The sequence below is a fragment of the Aotus nancymaae genome, unplaced genomic scaffold (genome assembly GCF_030222135.1).
Source record: "Aotus nancymaae isolate 86718 unplaced genomic scaffold, 86718_ANA_hifiasm-v0.15.2.pri h1tg000014l, whole genome shotgun sequence".
Lineage (NCBI taxonomy): Eukaryota > Metazoa > Chordata > Mammalia > Primates > Aotidae > Aotus > Aotus nancymaae.
Genome location: NW_026988425.1, coordinates 87,746,987 through 87,760,709, shown reverse-complemented (window position 1 = coordinate 87,760,709; position 13,723 = coordinate 87,746,987). Strand labels below are relative to the sequence as shown.

Sequence of the window (13,723 nt, the reverse complement as noted above, 5' to 3'; positions counted from 1 at the left end):
TAATTGGAAGTAAATCACTCCTCAGCAAATGCAAAAGAATGGAAACCATAACAAACAGTCTCTCAGACCACAGTGCAATCAAGTTAGAACTCAGAATTCAGAAACCAACCCAGAACCGCACAGCTTCATGGAAACTGAACAACTTTCTCTTGAATGTTGACTGGATAAACAATGAAATGAAGGCAGAAATAAAGATGTTCTTCGAAACCAATGAGAACGAAGACACCACATACCAGAATCTCTGGGACACATTTAAAGCAGTCTCTAGAGGAAAATATATAGCAATAAGTGCCCATATGAGAAGAAAGGAGAGATCTAAAATTGACACCCTATCATCAAAATTGAAAGAGCTAGAGGAGCAAGATCAAAAAACTAAAAACCTAGCAGAAGACAAGAAATAACTAAGATCAAAGGAGAATTGAAGGAGATAGAGACACGAAAAACCCTTCAAAAAATCAATAAATCCAGGAGCTGATTTTTTGAAAAGATCAACAAAATAGACAGACCACTAGTCAGATTAATAAAAAAGAAAAGAGAGAATAACCAAACAGATGCAATAAAAAATGATAAAGGGGATATCACCACAGATTCCACAGAAATTCAAACCATCATCAGAGATTATTACAAACAACTCTATGCACATAAACTAGAAAACCTGGAAGAAATGGATAAATTCCTGGACAGTTGCCTCCTCCCAAGCCTAAACCAGGAAGAAGTTGAAACCCTTAATAGACCAATAACAAGGTCTGAAGTTGAGGCAGCAATTAAGAGCCTACCACCCAAAAAAAAAAGCCCAGGTCCAGATGGGTTCACAGCCGAATTCTGCCAGACATACAAAGAGGAACTGGTACCATTCCTTCTGAAACTATTCCAAATAATACAAAAAGAGGGTATCCTTCCCAAATCATTTTATGAGACCAACATCATCCTGATACCAAAACCTGGGAGAGACTCAACAAGAAAAGAAAACTACAAGCCAATATCCATGATGAACATAGATGCAAAAATCTTCAATAAAATACTGGCAAGCCGATTACAACAGCACATCAAAAAGCTTATCCACCATGATCAAGTAGGATTCATCCTGGGGATGCAAGGCTGGTTCAATATACGAAAGTCTATAAATGTAATTCACCACATAAACAGAACCAAAGACAAAAACCACATGATTATCTCAATTGATGCAGAGAAGGCCTTCGACAAAATTCAACAGCCCTTTATGCTAAAAACCCTCAATAAACTAGGTATCGATGGAACGTATCTCAAAATAATAAAAGCTATTTACGACAAACCAACAGCCAATATCATACTGAATGGGCAAAAACTGGAAGCAATCCCTTTGAAATCTGGCTCTAGACAAGGATGCCTTCTCTCACCACTCCTATTCAATATAGTACTGGAAGTTCTAGCCAGAGCAATCAGGCAAGAAAAAGAAATAAAGGGTATTCAATTAGGAAAGGAGGAAGTCAAATTGTCTCTATTTGCAGACGACATGATTGTATATCTAGAAGACCCTATCACCTCAGCCCAAAATCTCCTGAAACTGATAAGCAACTTCAGCAAAGTCTCAGGATACAAAATCAATGTGCAAAAATCACAAGCATTCCTATACACCAATAACAGACTTAAAGAGAGCCAAATCAAGAATGAACTGCCATTTGCAATTGCTACAAAGAGAATAAAATACCTAGGAATACAACTAACAAGGAAAGTAAAGGACCTCTTCAAGGAGAACTACAAACCACTGCTCAACGAGATAAGAGAGGACACAAACAGATGGAGAAACATTCCATGTCCATGGTTAGGAAGAATCAATATCGTGAAAATGGCCATACTGCCCAAAGTAATTTACAGATTCAACGCTATCCCCATCAAGCTACCAATGACCTTCTTCACAGAACTGGTAAAAACCACCTTAAACTTCATATGGAACCAAAAGAGAGCCCGCATAGCCAAGTCAACTCTAAGCAAAAAGAACAAAGCGGGAGGCATCACACTACTAGACATTAAACTATACTACAAGGCTACAGTAATCAAAACAGCATGGTACTGGTACCAAAACAGAGATATAGACCAATGGAACAGAACAGAGGCCTTGGAGGCAACACAACATATCTACAACCATCCAATCTTTGACAAACCTGATAAAAACAAGCAATGGGGAAAGGATTCCCTGTTTAATAAGTGGTATTGGGAAAACTGGCTAGCCATATGCAGAAAGCAGAAACTGGACCCCTTCCTGACACCTTACACTAAAATTAACTCCAGATGGATTAAAGACTTAAACATAAAACCTAACACCATAAAAACCCTAGAAGAAAACCTAGGCAAAACCATTCAGGACATAGGCGTAGGCAAGGACTTCATGACCAAAACACCAAAAGCATTGGCAACAAAAGCCAAAATAGACAAATGGGACCTAATCAAACTCCATAGCTTCTGCACGGCGAAAGAAACCGTCAATAGATTGAATCGGCAACCAACAGAATGGGAAAAAATTTTTGCAGCCTACCCATCTGACAAAGGGCTGATAACCAGAATTTACAACGAACTAAAACAGATTTACAAGAAAAAAACAAACAAGCCCATTCAAAAATGGGCGAAGGATATGAATGGATACTTTACAAAAGAAGACATACATGAGGACAACAAGTATATGAAAAAATGCTCATCATCACTGGTCATTAGAGAAATGCAAATCAAAACTACTTTGAGATACCATCTCACTCTAGTTAGAATGGCAATCATTAAAAAATCTGGAGACAACAGATGCTGGAGAGGATGTGGAGAAATAGGAACACTTTTACACTGTTGGTGGGAGTGTAAATTAGTTCAACCACTGTGGAAGACAGTGTGGCGATTCCTCAAGGACCTAGAAATAGAAATTCCATTTGACCCAGCAATCCCATTACTGGGTATCTATCCAGAGGATTATAAATCGTTCTACTATAAGGACACATGCATACGAATGTTCAGTGCAGCACAGTTTACAATAGCAAAGACCTGGAACCAACCCAAATGCCCATCAATGATAGACTGGACAGGGAAAATGTGGCACATATACACCATGGAATATTATGCAGCCATCAAAAACGATGAGTTCGCGTCCTTTGTAGCGACACGGATAACCCTGGAAACCATCATTCTCAGCAAACTGACACAAGAACACAAAATCAACCATCGCATGTTCTCACTCATAGACGGGTGTTGAACAATGGGAACACATGAACACAGTGAGGGGAGCACTATACACTGGGGTCTGTTGAGGGGGAGTTGGGGGGACAGCGGGGGGTGGGGAGTTGGGGAGAGATAGCATGGGGAGAAATGCCACATATAGGTGAAGGGGAGGAAGGCAGCAAATCACACTGCCACATATGCACCTATGCAACAATCTTGCATGTTTTTCACATGTACCCCAAAACCTAAAATGCAATTAAAAAAAAAAAAAGAATGTATTACATGAGAGGGAAATTGTTTTGTAATTGTTGTGGGGATTATCAACAGTGGTAATAAAATCAGGTCAATAGGTTTTAAATGCTAATTTGTATTTCCCTTAGTACTAATCAAGTTAAACACCTTTTCATGAAAAAAAATAAATAAATAAAATAAAATAAAATGACTAAAAGAGTGTAATTGGATTGTTTGTAACACAAAGGACAAGTGCTTTGAGGGGATGGATACTTCATTTATCCTAATCTTTTCATCACACATTATATGCCTGTATCAAAATATCTCCTGTACTCCTTAAGTATATACACTTATTATGTACCCATATCAATTAAAAATATTGCTTATTTTGACTTCGCTTAGAAAAATATTAACCTACATGAGCAGACAACATGCATAATTGCAATGGTAGGATAAAATGATAGAGGATTTGATTTTAGATTTTCAACAAGACAGAATCTAGGAAAAACAACACAGCAGCTTGTTTAATTTATCTTCTTATAGCATTAGAATGTAAGTTCCATGACACTGGAGAATTTTGTGTTATGATTTTTACTTTTGTATTTGCATCATCTAAAAATAAAGTCTGGTACATAGTAGCTAGCTCAAAAATATTAGCTTAGAGGATATTACAAACACCTGATTCTACTTTTGTAACTTAAATAAGGATCATTTTCTAGCCTTAGTACTTAAAGAAATTCTACTTAATATTAAATTTTATATTATACTGATGTTAGAAATTCAGTTTTAAAAATTTTCTATATAAAATTACCTCCTAATGCTATACATTTTCTATACACAATTCTATAAATTTTCTTTTTTTAAAAAATTCTAAAAAAATTGATGTACTAGTGTCAAGTGGATCTGCTCCCTTAGAATACGGAAGAATAAACAATATTTAAAATGTAGGCAATCATTTTAAGTGTGACATTCCTAAGACTCAGGCTAATGAGCATAAAATATCTAGTTTTAGACATATTTTCTCCATCTCTATACTTAAGACATTTTGGACTTGATGATTCTTTGTGAGAAAAGGGGCTGTTTTGTGCATTATAGACTGTTTAGCCGCAACCCTGGCCTCTACCCACCAGAGGCCAGCAAAATAACCCCAGTGTTAACACCAAAAATGTCTCCAGACATTGTCAAATGTCCTCTTGGTACCAAGGGGTGGAGGTGGAGGGGTATGGCAGGGAGAGTGACTGCCCTCAGTTGAAAACCACTATTTTAGATATTGGGAATATATAGGAAAGCAAAAATAATCAAAATACCCTATGAATTAAAAACAAATGTTTTCTTTCAATTGGTAAGAAGACATAGCAAATTTGAATTTAAATCTGTTATAACACAATACATATAATGTAAGGGACAGATGAGTATCAGAAATTTATAAACCATTTAACTGTACTCCATTGAAGTTACAGAATTTCAGAGTAGAAGAACTTTTGAAGTCATCTAGTGAAAGCTCATTAGACTGAACTGGGATTCTAAGTAGATAAATTACTGCCCAAGGTCTTATCATCAGCAAATGGCATCTTTATGAGTAATACTACCTGTATCTCTTTAACAACTGTACAGACGAAACAACTGTGCAGCTCATAGAGATCCTAGTATGGTATGGTATGTTATATATAATAAGGGACACTTAATTGGATTAGCATTCCTAAATTGGTAGCATCACTGGTACCTAAAAAAGACAGATGGAAGTATTATAATAATAAAGAAACCTATAATTCTGCTGAAAATACAAGCAGGTTCAAGAATGGCCAGTTTCAGTAATAAAGAGTTACAATAACTTACATTTTGATTTTGAAAGTCAATCTATCAACAACACCGAATGCCCCTATTTATGAAATCTGGTGTTGAGAGACCATGTTTTGTTCTGAGACCCGTTTTTAAGTTTGCACTGAAAAATAATGTGCTATAATTCATATAACCTTCAGACATGCTATTAGCAGCAACCTTAACCTATTTGTAACCAAATTTCTGTGTGGGTATATACAACACTCATAAAAATATTCCTAGTGGCTTATTTCAATTTCCTAAACTCTGATGAGAGTGTGAGTACATGAAAATATGCTTTAAGCAAGTACTGCCCTGAAAACCATCTTTGACATCCCCAAAATATCAACATCTAAGTGGTTTTTTCCTCTACTGATTTTATAATTCCATGTGACAAAGAAAGAACTTCTAAATATTAATATTTAAAAAGTTAAAAAAACTTAGGATATCATCTGTTAGTTGCAGATATATACAAAATACTGATAATGAACAAGTGATATGATCCTGTGTTACACAGAATATCAATGTTTATCAAATAATAAACTGTAGGTACTTCAAAATAACTTTTTCATTCATTCATTCATCAAAAATTTAATTGTGAACCTACAATGTACTGGTACTATGCTGGCAAATGGGAATAAAGCAGAGAAAGAGAGATTAAAGTCCTTGCTCTCCATGGATAATTATCCTGCGCTAGAATAAAAGTTGGGTCATATTTTAATCATGTCACATATAGGAATAAAAGTTACAGGGAATATATGGCATTGAATCCTAGATAATTTTTATTATAAACAATAAACAAGGTAAGTTATTATCTTACTTTAGATTGGGCTTACATTCTAAAAAGGAGAAAGATTTTAAAGAGAAATTTGTGAAACTCCATAAGGTAACTAGCAATGCAAAGCACTTTAGAAAAATGATGGTTATGGCTGGGCATGGTGGCTCCCACCTGTAATCCCAGCACTTTGGGAGGCTGAGGGGGCTGAGGCAGGCAGATCACAAGGTCAAGGGTTTGGGACCAGCCTGACCAACATGGTGAAATGCCATCTCTACTAAAAATACAAAAATTAGCCAGGTGTGGTGGCACACTCCTGTAATCCCAGCTACTCGGGAGGCTGAGGCAGGAGAATCGCTTGAACCTGAGAGGCAGAGGTGGCAGTGAGCCGAGATTGCGCCATTATACTCCAGCCTGGGCAACAGAGCAAGACTCCATCTCAAAAAACAAAAGATGGTTATATAAATGTTAGACTGCAATTCTGGTTAAGCCATTTTCATAATAATAATCTTTCCATCGAGTAAATGCTTACTCTGTGCCAGGCATGGCTAAATATTTTATATTATTCCACTTAATCCTTATACAGGCACGGCTAAATATTTTATATTATTCCACTTAATCCTTATATAGTATCTTTTAACTCATATAAAACACAGTCATCCAATGAAGTAGGTATCATTAATTCTTACAGATAACTTACAGAACACTGACACTTAATGCCAAGTAACTTGTCCAAGAATTCTTACAGAACATTGACACTCAATATCAAATAACTCGCCCAAGGTTACAAGGCTGGTAAGCAGGGAAGCTGGGCATCTGACTGCTCTGACAGACACAAAGCCTGTGCTCCTCCTCCTACAGGTACCTCCTCTCCCGCCCTTTCTTTCTGATATTAGCAGGGCAGAGTAGGGGAACAGGATTTTGCACAGAGAAACTAGCTAATACAATAGTCTAGAAGTAGCAAAACGTATGTTAAGGAAAGTTTTAAAAGACCAAGTACATACTGAGGGATGGAGAGAGTGGTGTGAAATGATACTGGGGGTAGGCAGGGGCTAGATCATGTAGAGTCTCATAAATCATGTTGTAGATTTGGGATTTTAACTAACCTGCAGAGAGAAACCATTGAAGGATTTTAAGCAAGTGTGTCATGTAATCAGACATATATTTAAGAAAGATCATTCTGGCTGCTTATAGAAATACAGTAAGAAGAGTCTAGGTAGAAGTCCATTTTAATAGCTTAGGCAAAGAGATGAGAGTAGCTTGGTGGAGATGGTGAGATGTGAATAAATTGAAGAAATAATTCAGAAGTAAAACTGACTACATTTGGCAATGCATTAGAAGACAGAGTAAAGAATAGGAATGTCAGGATGGCTTCTGCATGTCCCGTACTGCTTTCTTTCAGATATTGGAGGACAGAAAAGGAAAGAAATTTAACAGTAACCTGGAGAGCAATATTAATGTTCAGATTCTTCTAGATTATTTCAGTGTCTGTTTACCCAAAGCTCACTGTATTCATTTCCTAGAACTGTTAGAATAAATTATTACAAACTGTGTGGCTTAAAACAACAGGAATCTGTTCTCCCACAGTTTTGGAAGCTCTAAGTCTGAAATCAAGGAGCCTCTGAAGGCTCTGGCAGAATTTTTCCTTGCCTCTTTCTAACTTATGGTGACTCCTGGCAATCTCTCCCTCTTTGGCTTGCACCTGCATCACTACTGTCTCTGCTTCTGTCTTCCCATTGTTTTCTTTTATGTGTGCCTATGTCCTTGTTCCTCTTCTAATAACAGCAGTCATGATTTCATCTTGAGATCCTTACTAATTACATCTGCAAACAGGGTCTATTTTCCAATAAGGCCACATTCTGAAGTTCCTTCTAGGTGGTCATGAAATTTGGGGGAATGTTATTCAACCCACTACATTCATCACTATTTTTGTTACCTTAATTTTTTCTTATTATTTATCATCATCATTAGTATTATCACCATCACAACCACCATTACCAATAACCTTCAATCAGCATTGGCCTGGGTACGAAAGAGGCACTCTAATCCCTAATATGTATTTGTGTTAGGGGTCACAAGTGTTGGGGGATTCCAAGATCACACCCAAGTTCAGTAGGAGGAATTGCAGGACTCAGAATATAGCTGCACTCATGGCAATAATTTATTATATAAAAGGATATGTAGTGAAATCAGCAAAGGAAAAAGGTGTTTAAGACAAAGTTCGGAAGAAACGAGGCACAAGCTTCCAGATGGAGTCGCAGAGGACATAATTCTTCCACCGTCAAATTGTGACAACACATGTGAAGTGTTGTTTCTGCTCATTAGAGAATCAGAACCCAAGTTTTTTTGGTGGGGGTGCTGACTACATAAGCACCCTCTGCTTAGCACAGGCCAAAATTCCAGACTCCTGGAAGGAAAGCTGGTAATTGGCATAAGCCACATTATACAAATGCTCCAGGCACATAATAGGCCACTCTTATCAGTTAAGGAATAGTAGGAATACTCCTGAAATCTAAGTTCCCAGATGCCAGACAAGGGCCAACCTTGCAAGCAGAACTTTCTAAGTATAGCAGTCTCAGGCCTCCTAAGTTAGCTCTTTTCTGAACTTAGCGATACATTCAATCCTCACAGCAAAGAAATTACAGTGTCTACATCTAGACAATGTGTCCAAGAGCAGACTACTACAATGCTAGTAATAAATAGAAACTATAATTCAAAAGTAGGCAATCGGATTCTTGACCTCTGCTCTTAACCACTATGCTTGGCTGCCTGGTTTTTCAGGACTTAGTAAAATGAAAGAAAAAAAAAGGTTACAATAGACTCAAGTTGGAGGGAACTGACCAAGGAAAGTGGCAAGAAGGCTATGGTTTTAAAAACAAAATTTAAAATTAATAATACAGTAGCCATTATATAAAGGAAATTCAATGAAAATAAAGCATGGGCTAAACAACTTTACAAACACTATAGACCTTTAATGTTTAAGAAAAACAAAATCACTAGTATATTAGCAATTTTAATGTTTCAGGAAGATTAAAGAAAGCTAAAATTTCAGCCTAATTAACACAGTCAAGGGATTAAGAGATTTACTTTCACCTTAGTGGAAAAATTAAAAAACTAAAGTCAAAAACAGTACATGCATACGCTAGGACAGAGGGCAGTTCATGAAGACTATTTTTGTTTTATTTTACCTGATGGAGTGATGTCCTGAAGTATAGTCTAGCTTCCCAAATTTCTGTGTTCGGTAGCCATGCCTCTCCATGACATCCATCCATGTTGTATAATTTGGATCTAGACCCTTAAAATTATTCCAAGATTCTGTTAAGTGAGTGAAGAGACCACTCCACATTGCTGAGAAAAAAAAGGAATTGGGATTAAGGTGAAGCTTAACAATTTGACTATTAAGGCAATTACTCTGAGAGAGCAGTCCACTAGTGTAGAGCTCATGCTCTGCAATAAGACGTACCCAGATTAGGTGCTTTACCAAACATTCCTGACTGTCATCTCATTTTATCAGGTAGATACTCTGCAGGGAGTTACAATTTCCATTTCACAGATGAGTTGACTAATGCTTAGAGGTTAAGTTACTTAAGGTAAATATAGCTGGAATTAAATATAAAGCCTGTGTGACTAGAGGCCTCTTTCAATCATAAAAATAATCCCTAAGTATTTATTGGTTAAGTTTCTAAATCAGTCAATTGAAGTATAGATCTCATTTCCTCAGTATCCTCAGATCTTCCCTTATTCCCTGTCCTTTTGCTGGCTTTCCACAAAAACTCTAAGTGTGCTATGCCTCATCTCTCATTTTCTACAACTATGATTGTTTATTCAATAAATACTTTTTTTCCTTTTCCCATTCTGTGTACATAATAGAAAGTTAGAGTCAGCTTTCTTTTTTCATCTAGCAAGATGTTTTCTGAGAGGTGGAATAGGGGATTACCTGGGTTTGAATCCCAATAACACCAGTTACTGAGTAGCCTTTGATAAGTTATTTAACTTTGTTGTATTTACTCTTCAGAATATACTTCTTCCAGGAAAAACAACATCTAACATTTTTGAGACCTCTAGAGTTCATTTCTCATCATTTAATGTGATGCTCAGAACAACCCTGTGAGGTACACAGTACACACAGCAATTTGCAGATAAGAAGACTGAGTGACTTGCTTGACATGGTACATTGAGGATTAGCATCCAGGTCATTGTCTTACCCAAGCCCACTGCTCATTCTACTTTATAGTTAACAAAACTGTTTTTTAATATGCCTGTGCCTTCATTATTAAAATACCATTTACAATATCGTTTAATTTCCTTTTTAATCACTGATAATAATATAGTTGGTAGTCTTGAAAATATAGGTGAAAAAAGTTGTAACTCAAATCACAGAGCAAATCATCTCATTTACAGACAAACCAAATCACTGAGTTTATGGATTCCAAGGCAACAATCATAACCCAAAAAACAGGGGAAAAGGAAAACCACTATCATACAATAGATAAATTTATAAAAATGGCAGTTTTTTCCTATTTGTTAATTATTCATGGCTTAATGTCACTGACATTCTGCCAATAAAACTATGCCTATTTGTTAAATTATTATAATACAAGTGAACTATCTGACTTAGGATAAAAGTGAATTGAGACTGAAAGAAAGAGGTAAAGTATGTAATCTGAAATAAGAAAAAATTCAGGTAAATCTGAATATAAGTTGTAATACTTCATGGTATACGCTAATGTTCATAGAAGTCCTCCCAATTACTTATATTGTTCCTGAAAAATTTCCCTGGAAACAGAACTCTTCTAGAAAATATGAGTACTCCCTCATTTTCATGGATGGAAAAAAGATTGCTAATCCCCAGTCAAAAGGAAATGAAACAGTAACGCATGAACTAGACACCATTCTAAATGATAAAAATTCCTACTCTTGAAAAATTCATTACAATTTGAACAACCCCCACAGCCAATATATACCTTAAAATGCACATCTTTTATATTCAAGAAGTTTTAATGAGGCCAAATATAACAAACTATTCTACTTTTAGGTATAATCTTTTAAATTGTGAATATATTTTCAGTGTGTAGCCACTTTCTTCCATTCACGTTAAGGATGTTCATACCTGCGCGTGATGGGCAACAGATTGGAGAGTTTGTGTAGGCGTTCAGAAAGGAAGTCCCACGTGCCTTCATAAAGTTGATAAAAGGAAGTTTCACTACCTGACTTCCTGGATGAAATGTTAACCTTCCATCCTGGCAACAAAGAAATTTAATTAGCACTAATTACATTACCAAAGAAGAAAATTATTTTCTTTAACCATAAAATTTACAATAGCAAAAGACTTCAGTATGACTTTAATAATCCTCAAAAGATGAAAACAAAATAAGTAGAGTGTTCCCAGTATCTGGTACAAAAATATGTAGAATTCAATGTACTGTTACACCTGGATTCATCTGGATACAGTAAATAAAGGACTTCCTGGAAAGTTCTTTTGGGGGATGAACTAAGTATTTACTTAACACTTAACTATGTGCCAGTTACTGTGCAAAATCTGAGGATGCAATGGTGAATAAAACAGAGTCCTTGCCCCCATGAAGCTTACAGTCTAGTGGGAAAGGCAAAAGTATATTGGCAAATAAACCACAAATAATTACAAATTATGATGTGTGATTTGAAAAAAGTCTGAGATACAGAAAGACAAGAGAGACCTACCTTAGACAGTGTGGACAGAGAAGCCTTCTCTGGGACGTATGAGACATAAAGAATGAGCAAGATATAGCTATTCAAAGAATTTAAGAAACAATCAAAGTTTGAGATATCTGTGAGTTGGAAGTGGTGATATCAATTAGGCAGCTGGGGTGGAGTGTGGTGGCCCATCCCTGTATCCTATCACTTTGGGAGGCTAAGGTGGGAGGATAGCTTGAGCTCTGGAGTTAAAAACCAGCCTGGGCAACATGCGAAACCCTTTTTCTACAAAAAAATTAGTCAGCTTGATAAATGCGTCTGAAGATTGGGAAATGTTTGGGCTGGAGATACGTATTTTGGAGATGAACTAGGAATTGAAAAATTCACCTTGGTAAAGAGCAAAGACAGAAAAAAGAATATTCCGGTCCTGGAGTTTTATCTGTTATATGGTTTCAACATAATAATAAATAAATTCCAGTTTAAAACCTGAGCCAACCCAAAATACAGAATATATCTAAACCCTTGAGATATCTGAGATTTCCAAATAGAGATATAAAGTAGGCTGTTGAATACAGACAGGAATCTGGAGTTCAGAAAAATCTATCTTGGTGAAATAAAACTTGGGAGTATTTAGCTTATTCATGGTTTTGGAAACTGTGAGACTAAATAAAACCTTTTAAGGAGAGAGGGAAAGGAAAGGAAAGAAAGGGGTCTAGAGGAAGTTATGAAGAAATCTAAGAGGAGAAAGCAGCATGGGAAACTGAGAAAGAATGGCCAATGGAGGAAAATGCGAGGAGACCGAGTGCCATGACAGCTGAGAGAAGACAGTGTGCCATGAAAGAGGTAACATCTGCTGTGTTGAGAATGCACCTGAAATGAGGCCAGAAAATGCCTCATTTGGAATTGGCAGTATGAAGACAGCTGGTGACCTTGACAAGAGCACTTTGAATGAGTGGTAAAAATGAACAGCTAAACTGGAAAGGGCAAGGAATGGAAGGCAAGAAAGGGAGGCAGCAGGGGAAAGAAAGAAAGCTCTTCTAAGAAGTTATTTTGCAAAGCAAAACAGAAAAATGGGATGGATATTACAGAATGGTGTGTTAGCTGGAAGAAAATATGGGATTAAAGTCAGTTCTTTTTTAAGATGGGAAAATTATGCATGTTTTATGTCAAAATAAATTACCACTTCTAGCAAGAGTAATCATTGAATGCTAAGCAGATAACTACTGATTTTCTCAATGATGAGCTAGAAAGCCAAAGACACAAGTGCATAGTGGCCAGGCGCAGTGGCTCACGCCTGTAATTTCAGCACTTCGGGAGGCTGAGGCGGGGGGATCACCTAAAGTCAGGAGTTCTAGGCCAGCCTGGCCAACATGGTGAAACCTCATCTCTACTAAAAATACAAAAATTAGCCAGGTGTGGTCGTGGGCACCTGTGATCCCAGCAACTTGGGAGGCTGAGGCAGGAGAATCACTTGAATCCGGGAAGCAGAAGTTGCAGTGAGCTGAGATGGCGCCACTGCAGTCCTGCATGAGGGACAGAGTTGAGACTCCATCTCAGAAAAAAGAAAAAAAACAAGTGCATAGCCCTCCCTCATGAGAATTTCTTTAAGCCCTTAAATTTGAATTCTCAGAAATTTATCCTCACAAATTCCAAATGTCTAAATATCTCATGCTTACAATCTTTTGGATATGGGGAGATAACAATTTGTGGCCACTGCTTAGAATCTAGACAACCCAGCTACCCAGGCTTATCTGGTTGGGGGATGGAGCAGGAGGTCACAAGGTAGAACTGTCTTAAAGATGCTACATAATTCAAATATTGGGACTTAAACTCCAGGTCCTGCAGGCTAGGTTCAAATTGGTGTAACTACCATTGCAAATGGCTACTGCAGCATATCAATAACTAATGTATGTATCAGATTAAAATCAATATTAGTGACTTCTGGACTCATTTCTATGACAAGCACAGGAACATCATCTGTATCAAAAGCAGGCTAGAAAGCAGGACTCTTTAAAGTATAGAGTGGCAGAGATAACCAGAAAAGGAGGG

The 13,723-nt window shown here is 36.9% G+C and overlaps 1 protein-coding gene across 1 annotated transcript in view; it reads right to left on the bottom strand.

Moving 5' to 3' along the window:
• Window positions 1-13,723, bottom strand: part of ARSK (arylsulfatase family member K) — a 64,956-nt gene that overhangs the window by 43,275 nt on the left and 7,958 nt on the right. The window contains exons 2-3 of the mRNA XM_012477626.3: window positions 11,112-11,241; window positions 9,190-9,349 (exon numbers count right to left, since the gene is read on the bottom strand). Of these exons, the coding sequence (XP_012333049.2) occupies window positions 9,190-9,349; window positions 11,112-11,241 (290 nt within the window). The remainder of the gene's footprint in view (window positions 1-9,189; window positions 9,350-11,111; window positions 11,242-13,723) is intronic.